The 17,080-nt window shown below is 37.5% G+C and overlaps 1 protein-coding gene across 2 annotated transcripts in view; it reads left to right on the top strand.

The window, feature by feature from the left end:
* TERB2 (telomere repeat binding bouquet formation protein 2) overlaps positions 1 to 15,898 on the top strand; it is a 35,556-nt gene extending 19,658 nt beyond the window's left edge. Inside the window, exon 7 of one of the 2 annotated variants that reach the window (XM_047861342.1) lies at positions 15,698 to 15,898. In XM_047861342.1, the coding sequence (XP_047717298.1) occupies positions 15,698 to 15,753 (56 nt within the window). In that variant the 3' untranslated portion in view covers positions 15,754 to 15,898. Of the gene's footprint in view, positions 1 to 4,552; positions 5,676 to 15,697 lie in introns of those variants that run through there. The other variant, XM_047861341.1, reaches the window with a different exon arrangement.
* Positions 15,899 to 17,080: the final 1,182 nt, after the last annotated feature.

Here is a 17,080-nt window from a genome sequence, read left to right as displayed (position 1 = left end):
CAAAATCTATAAAGAACTTACCAAACTCAACACCCAGAAAACAAATAATCCAGTGAAGAAATGGGCAAAAGACATGAGTAGACACTTCTCCAAAGAACACATCCAGATGGTCAACCGACACAGGAAAAAATGCTCAACATCACTCATCATCAGGGAAATACAACTCAAAACCACAATGAGATACCACCTCACACCTGTCAGAATGGCTAACAAGTCAGGCACCAACAGATTTTGGCGAGGATGCAGAGAAAGAGGATTTCTTTTGCACTGCTGGTGGGAATGCAAACTGGTGCAGCCACTCTGGAAAACAGTATGGAGGTTCCTCAAAAAAATTAAAAATAGAACTACCCTATACCCAGCAATAGCACTAATATGTATTTATCCAAGGGATACAGGTGTGCTGTTTCGAAAGGGGCTCATACACCCCAATGTTTATAGTAGCACTACCAACAATAGCCAAAGTATGGGAAGAGCCCAAATGTCCATCGATGGATGAATGGATAAAGAAGATGTGGTATATACATATACAATGGAGTATTACTCAGCAATCAAAAAGAATGAAATGTTGCCAGTTGCAACTATGTGGATGGAACTAGAGGGTAGTCAGTCAGAAAAAGACAAATATCATATGACTTCACTCATATGAGGACTTTAGGATACAAAACAGATGAACATAAGGGAAGTGAAGCAAAAATAATATAAAAACAGGGAAGGGAATGAAAACATAAGAGACTCATAAATATGGAGAACAAACTGAGGGTTGCTGGAGGGGTTGTGGGAGGGGGATGGGCTAAAGGGGTAAGGGACATTAAGAAATCTACTCGTGAAATCATTGTTGCACTATATGCTAACTAAATTGAATGTAAATTAAAAAATTAAATAAAAATTACAAAAAATTTTATTTATTTTTCTTAAGTAATCTTTACACCCATCGTGGGGCTCAAATTCATCACCCCAAGATCAAGAGTCACATGCTTTTCCAATAGAGCCATCTAGGCGCCCCTATGTTAAAATTTTATAGCACTTTCTTGGAAGAAAGTTTCAATTTTTAGAGATAATTCATTTGTCTTTAATTTTGATATAAAATGACAAGTACTTCCTTTTTTAAAATCATGCCCATCTGCTTGTACAGGAAGGAATAACTTGTTGGAATGTAGTGAATGACAGTTCTAATTTAGGCAGTGGTAGTAATTTCTGTGACTATAACTTTATTGTCTCTTCCTCAAAACGGGTTAGATTTAGCTCAATGAATGTTAAATCTCTTAAAATAGAACTAATTAGATGTTAGGTTGCAGAAAATACAAATTGGAGCTGTGCCCTAGAACCCAGTGGCCCCAAATTGTGACAATGAAATATGTCTTCAGATAGTGCCAAATGTCCTATAAAATATCAAGGGATTTTTTTTTTTTTTTGGTCTGTTTTTTGTTTGTTTTTTGCTTTTGACTGGAATTAAATTCTTTCAGTCTGATATCACTGGTTATCAGAAGAAGTTCTGATTGATAGCTACATGTATTATTAATAAAAAAAATAGTAAATATCTTGCAGGCAAAATTTTCAAACCAAAAAGTTCTGATAATTAAAAATTTGGGAACCTATCATAGGTACTTTATTAGTTATCTATTACTGTGTAACAAATTGCTCTAAAAGTTAGCAGTTTTAAAACAATGAACATTTATTACTTGATAGTTTCTGAGGGCCAAGAATCCAGGAGCATCTTAGATATTTCCGTCTCAGAGTCTTTCACAAGGTTACAGTCAAGTTGTTAGCCAGGCTACAGTTACTCCAAGGCACAACTAGAACTGGTAAATACATTTCAAAGCTCACTCATGTGGTTGTTGACAGGCTTGGGTCTTTGCTGATTTTTGGCTCAAGGCCCTACTCCTCATCAAGTGGGCCTATCCATAAGGACTGTTCACATCATGGTAGCTTGCTTTCCTCAGAGAGAGAACTGCAAGAGGAAAAGAGCCTACCCAAGACAGAAGCCACTGTGCTTTTTATATCCTACTCTTAGAAGTGACAAACCATCACTTCGGCCATGTGCTATTGGTTACAAAGACCAACCCAAATACAGAATCTCCTTCCAGAGACTACAGAAACTTGTGAACACTAAGAGATAGGGATCATTTAGGGCCATTTGGGAGGCTGGTTACCACAGACACTTATGGAATCCTCCACCAAGAATACCTTTCCTAGGAACTCTATTTTCTCGCCCCTCTGCCCCACCCCCCAGTTCATCTGGGTTACACAGAAACAGTCATTTTCTAAAACATGAGCTTGCTCTTCGCCTCTAACAGTTGCTTTGGGAACGATTACCTGATTTAAGTTGGGCCAGTCACAGCTTTTCTCTAGATTTTTTGACATGGAATGCAGCCAGTCAAATCATTCTCATTCAGGTAACCATAGCTCTAAGATACAAAACCTGGGAGCAGTGGGGGCCCATGTTTTCTACTAAAGCCAACTTGCCTCAAGAAAGGAAAATGAGGGGCGCCTGGGTGGCGCAGTCGGTTAAGCGTCCGACTTCAGCCAGGTCACGATCTCGCGGTCCGTGAGTTCGAGCCCCGCGTCGGGCTCTGGGCTGATGGCTCAGAGCCTGGAGCCTGTTTCCGATTCTGTGTCTCCCTCTCTCTCTGCCCCTCCCCCGTTCATGCTCTGTCTCTCTCTGTCCCAAAAATAAATAAACGTTGAAAAAAAAAAAAAAATTAAAAAAAAAAAAAAAAAAAAAAAGAAAGGAAAATGAAATTAACATTTAGAGAAAAACTGGATACCAGTAAGAGACAACAATGAGAGCTAGTTACTTCTGAGGCCCAGCAACATGTCTGCCTTCTTCACAAGCTCAGTTGATATGGCAATGTCTTTCTAGTACACTCCCTTTTTGTTTAAGCTAGTATAAATTGGGCATCAGTTGACTTCAGCCAAAAGTCATAATTACTTCAAAACTGCTACAATAATCTATTTCTGATGCATAAATGTCCTTCTTATAATTATAGGAATATTTTTATCAATGTAATAATTATTTTTAAAACTCCTATCCTCATACATATCTTTAGAAACTTCACATACTGTGTATATGTGCAGTTAACTAAATGTTAATATTTTTCTGCACTAGTTTATTTTATACAGAACCTAGTCATTAGGCAAAAATCATGAACCACGTAGAGTGTAGTGATAGTACTTCAAGAGATTTTCTGAAGTAAATGATTATGATTAAAATATCTTTAAAGGCACTACTCAGTTTTATATTATTGAATTCATAGTTAATTTATTAGCTGTGAATTTATTATCTATTATTAGAAGCAATCAAATTATATGCATATGTACCACATGTTGATGGTGGTGTTTTAAACTCAATCATCTTTGAGCTCTATCAGAGTTTTTCTCATACAGTATTTACTTTTAAACTAGGTTTCAGTTTTAATATAAACTACAAACACAATACACTTAAAATATAATCACTCAGATAAGCACTTGCTATCAAGGTAATATTGCTTAATGTTATTGAGTCCTTAAGCTCTCTGCATTCTAGGTGGGTGTTGTTTGATACTCTTATCAATTTCAGATTATTAATGACATCAAAATTGCTCACACCCAAAACCCTTGTTGACTAAGCAGTAATACTGGCTTTCCTTAATTTCTTATTAAACAATGTTATCCCAGTGTTAGCCATGTAGGAAAGTGTTCCCAGCTCTGCTGGTGAAGATGAGCTGTTGATGCTGTTAGTAGCTAGTTGGATAGATGGTTCTGAGTGATTACACTCTAAGCCAGATACATTTCCCAGTTATTTTAGTGTAAGTACTTTATGTTTTATCCCCAACCTGGACATTACACTCTCAGTAGTCAAAGTGGGTAATCAAAATTTGTGTTTTATTTATTATTTAAAAAAAATATTTTTACATTTATTCATTTTTGAGAGACAGAGAGAGACGGAGTGTGAGCAGGGGAGGGGCAGAGAGAGAGGGAGATGCAGAATCCAAAGCAGGCTCCAGGCTCTCAGCTGTTGGCACAGAGCCCAATGCAGGGCTTGAGCCCACGAACTGCAAGATCATGACATGAGTCAAAGTTGTACATTTAACCTACTGAACCACCCAGGCATCCCGAAATATTTGTGTTTTAAAAGGAGGTAGAGGCGCCTGAGTGGCTCAGTTGTTTGGGCGACCGACTTGGACTCAGGTCATGATCTCACAGTTTGTGAGTTTGAGCCCCGTGTCCTGTGCTGACAGCTCAGAGCCTGGAGCCTACTTCAGATTCTGTGTCTCCCCCTCTCTCCACCTCTCCCCTGCTCATGCTCTGTGTCTCTCTGTCTCTCAATAATACATAAACATTTAAAATAAAATAAAAGGAGGTAGAAGGTTGGACGGAGTGGAGAGTTGGGAAGAAAGGTGTTCCCTAATAATTATCAAGTTTCATGGAGAATCTTCTCACTGGTATTATTTCTCCTTTTTACTTCTTTCTAAAAACATTATTTAAAAATCTTAATTCTAATAAAGACATTGAAAAACAAATAGTGTAATAGTACGATGGGATTTCAAATGTATATATATTTTTAATTTTGTAGGTTATATATCAATTGATTCCATGAAGAAATTCCTTGGGGAGCTACGTGACTTTATTCCTGGAAGCTCAGGATATTTGGCATACCATGTTCAAAATGAAATTAACATGTCAGCTATAAAAAGCAAATTGAAGAGAAAATAATAAGTTAAATTGTACTTATATCTAGTTATTTGTTTTTTATAAAATATTAGCAAAGATGTACATAATTTTACACTCTCCCCTTGGGACAAGGGGATTGGGGAAATGGGGAAGAATTTTTCTCTTTCCTTCTCAAAATGTGTTTTTAAGGAAATTCAGAATCATTTTGGCTCTGTGTTTTGACATTTGGGCTGGATTTTCTCCCCAGTTTGTAATGTTATGTCCACAAATCCTGAGTACACAGTTGTTATAGAGTAAATGTCATAAAAACACTTTATAAGAAGTCTCAGTCTTTCTCTCTCTCCCTCTCTGCCAGATGCTCTTTTGGCTTTAACATTCAATTAATTATATATGTTTTTCTAGATTCAATGTTAAGTTTTATGATTCTGATCATATGATTTTAATTAAAAAATTAGAATGTTACTGTTTAGTTCTGAATTACTGTTTCTGGCTTGAAAAATACAGAGTGAAGCACTTTAATGATTCAGACTTCATGTGTGGACAGTTCCTGATAACATGTACCAGTAGGAATTTAATGTAAATGAGTGTTGTATCCTCTGGAATGAATCCTCAAGTCACCTTAGAATCACAGTGCTGGAAAGGACCTTGGAGCACAATGAGGAAGTGAAGGCCTTGAGAGCATGTCTTGTCTAGGGTGACTAGTTGGTTGCCAAAACAGGACTAGAACACAACTGTCTTGATTTTCCAAGCCAGGGCTTTCCCACTGTTTCACAATGGTATATGCTGTAGCCTGTGACAGATATAAGTGACAGTAGATCTGCAAAGAGAACCCAGAAACAAGCCAAGATGCTTGGCTTGTTTTCTAAAAAAGCTAAAATAGTAATGAGATATAATGATTTCAAGAGAGCAACTTCTTATCTTTATTCATATGGTCATACTGTGTCGAATCTGTTGGGTTTAGTACTTTTTGAAGATTTGTAAATGATATATATTTTTTGTGAAGCTATCATCTTTTTAAAACTGTACTTTCTCCAGGGCACCTGGGTGGCTCAGTCAGTTGAGTGTCTGACTCTTGATCTCAACTCAGGTCACGATCTCATAGTTTGTGAGATTGAGCCCCACATTGGGCTCTGTACTGACAGCACAGAGCCTGCTTGGGATTCTGTCTATAAAGCAGTCCAAACTTGAAAAAAATAAAATAAAACAAAACTATACTTTCACCTAGGAAGTGCATATCAACTGTACAATTAACTAAAGAAAATGCACTTTTTTTTAAGTGTTTGGATCATTTGGGTATATGTGGGCCCTGGTCTTTCTTCATGACTCAAACTTTATAATACAAAATTTTAACACTAATCTCAGCATTAGCATTTGAAAGTTCTGTTTTTCCCATATGGTAACTTCTCCTTATTTATATTTATTTATTTATTTATTTATTTATTTATTATTTTTTTTTTTTAACGTTTATTTATTTTTGGGACAGAGAGAGACAGAGCATGAATGGGGGAGGGGCAGAGAGAGAGGGAGACACAGAATTGGAAACAGGCTCCAGGCTCTGAGCCATCAGCCCAGAGCCTGACGCGGGGCTCGAACTCACGGACCGCGAGATCATGACCTGGCTGAAGTCGGACGCTTAACCGACTGCGCCACCCAGGTGCCCCTCCTTATTTATATTTATATTTGTATTTGTGGTTAAACTCTTCTGAACTTGTAAATTTAAAAAAAAATCTAAACTAAATGTTAATGACCTTTTCCTGAAGCATATTAAATATTATTGCTCTTGAACATTTTATCTCAGTCACATTCAGTTGAATATTTCTTGCATAGAAACCAAGCCTGTCTATGCATCTTAAATTACTTATTACAAGGATTAAGTAAATTTACACTAAGTTGTGTACACTGGGATTTCTTGGGAGCGTTCAAGTATTTTTTCTGATATATGTAGTATGCATGTGTTAGTAGAGAAAAAACTACAACCAAAATGATTTCCAAACAAAAGTAATTATATCTTTAGGAGTCTATGGAAAAGGCCAGATGCAATGTATATGCTTGACATACTACCAGAATCAATAAAATCAGTTGATAACATGAGCCTTTCAGGAATTAGAAACATATGAACAAATAAAGTAGGCAACAATAAACTGTTTTGTTAAGTCTACTGTCTTAATGGGAAGTGAAAGGCAGTATGATTTTACTTATTGCTCATTTAAGCTGTTTCTTTTTATGTGCCTAGTGTATCTGATGGATATTGCCTTGGCTCACATCTTATAAAAATGCTCTCCCCACTTTAGTACTTTTGGTTATTTCTCTATGCTTTTGCAAACATGTCTCCTCTAATGCTTTTCACTATTAGGCATAGTCTTTCCTCATACTGCTTAATTTAGTGTGTAGTTCTTAGTTCATCTTATTTCTTTTATCCTTTGTAACCAGACCATTTTTCTCTCTAGCTTTTGTAGGGTCTTATGACATTAGATAAATTATGAGTTATTGGCTGAGTCTGCTTGTTATTTCTGAATGTATGTGTCCTTTTCTTTCATGATGATAGAACCCCTAATTTCTATCTGGACACATGCTACCTAGAATAAAGACCATATTGACAGTCTCACTTGAAGTAAAGTATGGCTATGTCACAATGTTTCGGTCAATGGATGGAGGCACAGCAGAAAGGGCATCTGGGAGCTTTTCTTAAAGTCCTCTGACATATACACTTTGTCCCCTTTCCTTCCTCCCCCACTCATTTGGTTTCTTTCATCTTGTTGCTTGGAATGGGGGTGTGATAGCTATCATTTAAACCATAATAGCAAGAACTATACCCCATTGTTGACAGAGCAAGAGACTGAGCCTGGGGCCTAGAGCGGGATCCTGGGATCCTGAGGACATTGTGGAGACATCTGTCATCTTAGCTCTGGGTTGCCTATCTCTAGACTTTTATGTGACAGACAAATAAACTTCTGTTTTGTTTAAGGCACTATATTTTGTGTCTCTTACTGCTAAGCTATTCATAAGTTAGGCTTAAGGACAGGCCACTGACCTCATCCTATGGGAGAGAACTGTGTGGAAGATACTAATTCTTTACACCTGTAAACTCTTGACAGATTTGTGATGTTGAAAATATATAGGTGACCATAGGCATATCACATATCTTTCAGTTTTTAAAAATTTTTACTTAAAAAAATTTTTTTTAATGTTTATTCATCTTTGAGAGACAGAGCATGAGCGGGGAAGGGGCAGAAAGAGAGGGAGACACAGAATCCGAAGCAGGCTCCAGGCTCTGAGGGGTCAGCACAGAGCCTGACGCGGGGCTCGAACTCATGAACTGTGAGATAATGACCTGAGCTGAAGTCGGACGTTCAACCGACTGAGCCACCCAGGTGCCCCACATATTGTTTAGATTTATAGCAGTTTTGGTAAAAAATATTTCTTTCAAATGGAGTATTTGGTTACACCATTAGTTAGCAATGTGAAAAACTGAAAATAATCTCACTGCTTAATAATGAATGAATAGAATGTCCCCTTAAATCATATTGCATCAATTTAATGGAATAGCCATTTTTTATTCCTAACAGCTTTATTAAGATATAATCACATGCTGTACAGTTCACACATTTAATGGATACAAGTCAATGGCTTTCAGTATCATGACAGAGATGGGTAACTACCACCACAATCTGATTTAGAACATGGTCACCACCCCAAAAAGAAACCCTTTACCCATGGTAGTCATTGCCCATGTCCTACCTCCCCATCCCCACTTCCAGCCTTAGGCAGCCATTAATCTTTCTGTCTCCATAGATTTGCCCATTCTGGAATGTATGGATGGAATGAATGTATCTATGGAATCATATAAAATGCCCTTTTGTGACAAGCTTCTTTCACTTAGCATAATGTATTCCGAGTTCATCCATGTTATATCATTCCTTCTTATTGCCAAGTAGTATTCCATTGTATGGAAAATACTGCACTTTATTCATCAATTGATAGACACTTGGGTTGTTTCTACTTTTTGGCTATTATGAATAATGCTGCTATGAACATTTCAGGTACAAGTTCTTCTGTGAATGTATGCTTCTGTTTCTCTTTCGTATAGAAGAGTGGAATTGCTGGATCACATGGTAGCTATGTTTAACATTTTGAGGACTGCCAAACTGCTTTCCAAAGTGACTGCATCATTTACATATTCACCAGCAATGTATGTGGGTTCCAATTTCTCCACATCCTCACCAACACTTGTTATTATCTGCTTTTTTTTTTTTAATATGGCCATCTTGATGTGAAATTGTATCTCGTGATTTTGATTTGCATTTCCCTGTGGCTAATGATGAACATTTTTTTCACACACTTATTGGCTATTTTTATATCTTCTTTGGAGGAATGTCTAATTGTCAGAGGAAGTTATGGAAAGGATGTGACCACTGATTGACCCACAACCTCACCCGGGCAATTGGAGCCTCCTCATCGTTTCCCATGTCCCTGAAATGTGTTTTCTGCCCACTGTTCCCACAGTGAGAGCCATTTTCAAGGATGCAGACTTGAGAGAGTAATGTGGTGTTAAGATCATCTGGTCAATATATGTACTGAAATCAGTTAAAGCCTCTAAATAAATTTTTAAGATTCTGGCAGGCAGGTGCAGGGATCTACTCATCTTTCAGCTGCCTAAGACAAGCCTTGTATGTAAGTTCCCTTGCTTATTAAATCTGCCCCCTACCAATCTGGAGTGGTCTTACTCTTTCTTTGCCTTTTCCTTACTCTTTTCCTTGCCCTCTGTAATTGAGGCCATTTAAAGTTTTCACTTGCAAAGCTCCTGAGTTCGCAAATGAACATCTATTCAAGTTCTTTGCCCGTTTTTAATTTGGGTTGTCTTTTTATTATTGAGCTATAATAGTTTTTAAAATATATTTTGGATATAATGGGTTAAATAAAACACATATCATATATATGGATTTATAAGTATTTTCTCCCATTCTATGGGTTGTCTTTCACTGTCTTGATGGCATTGTTTGCAGCACAAAAGTTTTTAATTTTGATCAAGTCCAATATTTATATTTTTCTTTTGGTTTTGTATCTAAGAAATCTTTGCCTAACCCAAGATCATGAACATTTAAGCTATGTTTTCTTATAAGACTTTTATAGTTTTAATTCCTACATTTAGTTCTGTGATTCATTTTGAGTTAATTTTTGTGTATGGTATGAGGTAAGGGTACAATTTCATTCTTTTTCATGTGGATATCCAGTTGATCCAACACCTTTTGTTGAAAAGACTATTCTTTTCCCTATTAAATTGTCTTAGCAGGAATAATCATTTTATTTTTCTGATTATGTGTGGTGTGTTCTTATAAAAAATAAACAGCATAGAAATAAATAATATAAAAGGTAAAAGTCCCTTAAAATGCCACCTTCAGAGATAATGGCTGTTAGTACTATAAATAAGTGTTCTGGAATAATTGATCCCTGAGGGACCTTCCAGACCTATGTCTATAATATTTTACCAGGTACAAATTATTCCCAGAAATACTATTTAGCACAAATTCCTATTTAGTATGAATGATTCCCTGAAATACTCAAATGAAAGGCCTAGTGACCCAGTGACATATCTATCATCCTGTTACTACTGTATACCAGAAGAACTCACTTGAAGCTATTAATAATTTATTAATATATACAGACCTTTCCTGGAGTACCTTATCTGGTGTTTTTCTATTCACTTTGCATTCTGCAGTATGTCAAAGCAAACATGCTCATAAATGACACCTGGACTCACATCTTCTGCCTTAGAAAGGGCGGCACATCTCAGTAGCAGTAGAAAGGAGTAGCTAAGAGCACAGAGTCAAACCGTCTTGGTTTAAATTCCAATATAGTGCATATCTAGTTGAGTGATCTTAGACCAGTTATTTAATCTGTCTGTGGTAAATGGGGATCATAATGCCAAAGTTACAGGGAAATTGTGAGGATCAAGGAAGTAATACATGTAAAGTACCTAGTACAACACCAGGTACTTAGTAGGTGCTCAGTGAAAAAGTTATATAGTTGCATTACTATTATTACTAGCATATTCTAGTTCCTGTAATAAAACAGATGAGGAAAGATCACTAAATTAGTACTTTATAAAAAAGTCTTTATTTATTTTTGAGAGAGAGAGAGAGAGAGAGAGAGAGAGAGAATCTGAAGCAGGCTCCAGGCTCCAAGCTATCAGCACAGAGTCTGACACTGGGCTCAAACTCATGAGCTGTGAGATCATGACCTGAGCTGAAGTTGGATGCTCAACCAACTGAGCCACCCAGGCACCCCACCAAATTAGTACTTTCTAAACTCAACTTAGTGGATATGGAGGAATTAAGTAGACTTAGGGAGCTCTTAAGACACAACGACCCAGTAACTTAGCCTCAAATAAGAGGAGAAATAGGCAAATACAGAAATTATAGCAAGAGATTATTATTTTAATTTTTAATTTTTTTTAGAGAGAGAGAGTGAGTGGGGGGTGGGGAGGGACAGAGTGGGAAAGAGAGAGAGAGAGAGAGAGAGAGAGAGAGAGAGAGAGAGAGAGAATCCCAAGCAGGCTCCATGCTCAGTGCAGAGCCTACCATGGGGCTTGATCCCATGGCTCTGGAATCATGACCTGAGCTGAAATCAAGAATCAGACGCTTAACTGACTGAGACACCCAGGTGCCCCGAGAGATTGTTAATATATCTCTCTCAGAAATTCATAAAAAGCAAACCAAATCATTAGGGATATAATGGGTTAAATAAAACACATTATAAAAATAAGTTTCACCCATGTCCTTTTACTTTTGTCACATGACTATTTGACAAGTTAAAATTAGATATAGGGCTCCCTATGAAAATAACACCAGCATTCTTCACAGAGCTAGAACAAACAAGCCTAAAATTTGTGTGGAACTAGAAACGACCCTCAGTAGCCAAAGCAATCCTGAAAAAGAAAACCAAAGCTAGAAGCCTCACAATCCCAGACTACAAGATGTATTACAAAGCTGTAATCATCAATACAGTATGGCACTGGCACAAAAACAGACACATAGATCAATAGAACAGAATAGAGAACCCAGAAACATACAGCCAACTAGTCTTTGACAAAGCAGGAAAGAATATCTAATGGAAAAAAAGACAGTCTCTTCAGCAAGTGGTGCTGGGAAAACTGGACAACAACATGCAGAAGAATGAACCTGGACCACTTTCTTACACCATACACAAAAATAAACTCAAAATGGATGAAAGACCTCAATGTAAGACAGGAAGCCATCAAAATCCTCAAGGAGAAAGCAGGCAAAAACCTCTTTGACCTCGGCCACAGCAACTTCTTACTTGACATGTCTCCAGAGACAAGGGAAACAAAAGCAAAAATAAATGATTGGGACCTCATCAAGATAAAAAATGTCTACACAGTGAAGGAAACAATCAGCAAAACTAAAGGTCAACCAACAGAATGGGAGAAGATATTTGCAAATGACAGATAAAGGGTTAGTGTCCAAAATCTATAAAGAACTTATCAAACTCAACACCTAAAAAACAAATAATGTAGTGAAGAAATGGGCAAAAGACAGGAATAGACACTTTTCCAAAGAAGACATCTAAATGGCTAACAGAAATGCTCAACATCACTCATCATCAGGGAAATACAACTCAAAACCACAATGAGATACCACCTCACACCTGTCAAAATGGCTAAAATTAACAACTCAGGCAACAATAGATGTTGGAAAAGATGCGGAGAAAGAGGAACCCTTTTGCACTGCTGGTGGGAATGCAAACTACTGCAGCCACTCTAGAAAACAGTATGGAGGTTCCTCAAAAAATTAAAAATAGAACTAAAAAATTAAAAATAGAATTTCACTACTAGGTATTTATGCAAAGGATACAGGAGTGTTGCTTCAAAGGGGCACATGCACCCCCATGTTTTTGATAGTGCTAGCAACAGTAGCCAAAAGGAACCCAAATGTCCACTGACTGATGAATGGATAAAGAAGATGTGGTATGTATATATATGTATATAAAAACATACACAATGGAATATGTGTGTGTGTGTATTTATAATACACACACACACACACACACACACACACACACACACTGGAATATTACTTGATGATGAAAAAGAATGAAATCTTGTAATTTGCAACAATGTGGATGGAACTAGAGTATATTATGCTAAACAAAATAAGTCAGAGAAAGACAAATATCATATGACTTCACTCATATGTGAAATTTAAGATACAAAACAGATGAACATAAAGGAAGGGAAGCAATAATAATATAAAATCAGAGAAATATAAAATATAAAAAAATAATATAAAAACCATAACAGACTCTTAAACACAGAGAACGACCAAGGGTTGCTGGAAGGGTTTTGGGTGGGGGATGGGCTAAACAAGTGAGGGGCTTTAAGGAGGATACTTGGGACAAGCACTGGGTGTTATATATAAGTGATTAATCACTAAATTCTATTCTTAAAATCATTATTACACTATATGTTAACTAACTTGGATGTAAATTAAAAAAAAAAAGTCAGACGCTCAACTCATTGAGCCACCCAGGTGCCCCAGGAAACAAATATTAAAATAGCAGATTTAAATTCAAATTCAAATAACTCAGTAATAACATTAAATGTAAATGGATTAAATACTTCAATTATAAGATAATAAGGACACAGAAAGGTTGAAAATAAAGGTATGGAAAAAATACACCATCAAAACACTAATCAAAGTTGGTGTAGCTTTACCTAATACCAGATAAAGTAGAATTTAACACAAGAAGTATTATTAGATAAAAAGAGTAACACTTCATAATGATAAAAGGATTCAGGTTCAGCAGGAACATAAAAATTATACTCATATAATTGTATAGCCCCAAAATATATAAGGCAAAATTTTCTAGAACTAAAAGAAAAAATAGACAAGTACATGATCATAGGTGATGTTAACATCTCCATAACCATTCTCATATCAAATTGAGCATGCAGATTAAAATTAGTAAGGATATATCTATAGAGAGATGGTTTGTGTAACATGATTAAAAACTCAGTTGACATTTATAGAACACTATATCCAACAACTGTAGAATACAAGTTCTTTTCAAGGGCACATGGAATATTCATTAAAATAGACCATACCAGGAGCACCTGGGTGGCTCAGTAGGTTAAGCATCCAACTTCGGCTCAGGTCATGATCTCGTGGTTCATGGGTTTGAGCCCTGCATTGGGCTCAGAGCCTGGAGCCTGCTTCGGATTCTGTGTCTCCCTTTCTCTGTGCCCCTCCTCCACGTTGTCTGTCTGTCTGTCTGTCTCTCTCTCTCTCTCTCTCAAAAATAAGATAAACATTAAATTTCTTAAAATAATAAAATTAGATATAAGCTTGTATTATACTACTATTGAGCAACACTGTTCTAAAGTCTGTTTCTCAGCTTCAGAGAGCCTAAAAAATTTGGAAAACATTTGAGGGAAACAGATTTTGATACTGTATCAGGACCCAGGACCAATGGTATTTACCAGTCCTGACCTGTATCTAAACTCCCAGGGACTTCAGTCATCACTAAAGTCTGGGCTGGGGCAGAGTCAGTCCATAGATAGGAAACTTGTTTCTATCCTGTCTGCATTTCCCTGTGACTCAGCCCACATGGATAAATGTGACAGGGAGTTGGTTTGTTTTCTGTGTTTCTTTCAAGCAGCTTCCTTGAAGACACAAACAGCTTTTGAATAGCAAAGATAAGGGACAGGTCTGGCTGAATCTTCCATAATAACAACTAGGTTTTTGGTCATTAATCAAGTTCCTACACTTCTTGCCTGAGAGAATTTATAACAAATTGTTGACTGATCTTTAAGATGTTAAAAATGATATGTATTAATAAAATAAAACCCTGAGGGTGTGAGAATCATAGAGCCTTTGGCAGAGGATCTCCAGCTTCTGACAACAGAGTAAAGTTGTCCATTTTGGGCATCAAGGTTCCCAACTACCCTACTCTACACTACTACCCTTACCTTTGTGAGAGATCACAATCCCCTGACTATTTTTCTGAGATTCTGCCTACCCACCAACATCTTTAATATTCTCTCACCTCCAAACCTGACTCCTGAATATTTCCTTTGCCGGGAATATTCTGCTTCCCTCATGCCCCACTGTTTCAAGGTCCATTTTAAAAAATGACACAGAACTACCACTTGGATTCTTTTCGTTTTAATTAACCTCTTTTGCAAGAAATAAGGATCAATAGACAAACTCAAGTAATAGGAATTCATTTTAAGATGGTATGTGGCAATAAGGAAGATAGGCAAATGATGGAAATCTAACATCAGGAACTCTTCTGAATCCAAGATGGCACTAGGAATCTCAGTGGCAGAAGTTAATGAATCTTCACTCTACTGTTCTGCCATTTATGTGACTCAGCTACTGAGACTTTCCTTATTGGGAGAGTTCTCCACTTTTGGCTTCCTTAGCATCCATTCTATGTCTTTTCTCACCTCACTACTTTTGCATACTCCTAGTTTCTGTTTCCTCAGTAACTCAGCCCTCCTCAAAAACTATATTAACCTTAAAAATAAAACTCCAGTTATTTTACCAGTAAAAATGGGTTTATTTGGGAATAGTAGACAAGCAAGCTACAGCAAAACCATAGGCAAGACCAGACAAAGAGGAAGAAGCCTCTTGTATAGAGGAAAGGGGGAAGTTGGAAAGGCTTTTATAAACAAAAAGTCCATTGCAGTAAACTGGAAGTTCGAAGTAGCTTCTTCTTGGTTGAAGTTGTGACAGTCTCACTGGCTAGGATGTTGCCAGGGGAGGAGGAAAAACTTTCTCCCTCCTGCTGGGATAGTAAACATCTGGGTCTGCAACATCTTTCTCTTCCAGTAGGGTCTGCAATTCACAAGTAGTAGGGTGTGAGAGCCCCTTCTGCTGGCCTCTCGAATCCCTTCTACATGAGGTTTCTTTTTTATTAATTGTCACAATTACAACTTGCTTCTGGCCCTGCCTCTTCCTTCTTTACATTTTTTTAGCTTCAGTTCTTGTCCCTAATTGCCCGATTCCCTCTTTATTTTCTATTTCAGGTTTTAGAGAGCCACCTGCTGTTATCCTACTTTTTAGACAGAACTTTCTCCATTAAACTGCATCGTTAGTATCTGGTCAGCCTGTGGATCTGCCTGACTTGGGGGTATCAGATACCCACACACGGTGCAATCAACTGTGGACCAAAGTGGCTGCCCAAGTTCTCTTTCAGCAAGGGCTGTGAGCATGCCAGTCACCATGACTGCCATGTCCAGGACACTTTCACTTGTATCATTTTAGTCCTTATAACAACCCTACAAATAGATATCATCCTATTTTCTATAGGTGAAGAAACTGGGGAACAGGGAGGTTACTCAAGGCAAAGCCATGCAAAGCCAGCATACAGCCCTAAATCTACCATCAGAAATCACCACACAGTCGCCCCAATGGAGCATGTTAAGTGAATTCTCTTGAAATAAAACTACCAGGCAGAGAGGTGTCAGAAGTAGGACAACACTGCTGCTGCTCTCCATTCCTCCTACAACTGCAGAAAGGACAGGTTCTCCTAGGAGAACTCACCTATGGTTTATGAGTGTGAATGTGTGTGTGTGTGTGTGTGTGTGTGTGACCTGTGGAATCAAACCAAGGACAATACTTAGAATAGAGCCTGATAGATGAAGCCAAAGACAGATGCATCTTGTACTGTAATTCACCTTAAGGTAAATACAGATGCATCATCCTAACGTAATACAAAAAGCCAGATTTACAAAACAAGCCAATGAAAATGTAATTATTTTTTGCCCTGTTGCAATTTCTTTCCATCTTACTCTGGACCCTGAGTTATGGGATTTGTGTGGGAGTGGTTTGAGGGAAATCACTAGGATCTTCAGAGTCCTCCCTGTTCAAAAATAAAGTAGGTGAGGAAGATTCTTACATGTGGGCACAGGGTGGGTGTGGTGGCACCAACTGAGGATGGTAGATTAGTAAGTATCTGCTTACTAACACACTTCTCCATGATTAATGAGGAGATGGGAAAAGGTGAGAGTTGAATGAAGTAATATAAGGGACGTCTTTAGAATAATGTCTAGCTCATTTACCAAGGTTGCTATAATAAATTACCACAAACTCAGTAGCTTAAAGCAATACACATTTGGGAGTGACATTACCAAGATGGCAGAGTAGGACACCCCTCGGTCTCCTCATGAAGATCAACCATTAGACAGTTATACACAAATAAAAACAGCTCTGTAATCCACTTAATAAATGTCAGCAATGCAGTTAAAAACCTTAAGAATAACCGCACAAAAAGGGAAGGAAGAATAGCTTTGTTCTGCTGCATCAACCCATCCCCCACAGCTAGCATTGCTCAGCACCAAGAGGGAACTCCCAAGTTAGAAAGAGCTCCCCTCACCAGGAAAGGAAGAGCAGGTGAGCAACCAGCACCT

Source organism: Prionailurus viverrinus, chromosome B3 (assembly GCF_022837055.1).
Source record: "Prionailurus viverrinus isolate Anna chromosome B3, UM_Priviv_1.0, whole genome shotgun sequence".
Classification (NCBI taxonomy): domain Eukaryota; kingdom Metazoa; phylum Chordata; class Mammalia; order Carnivora; family Felidae; genus Prionailurus; species Prionailurus viverrinus.
Note: the sequence above shows the minus strand (reverse complement) of the source record. Positions and strands in the feature narration are given on the sequence as shown.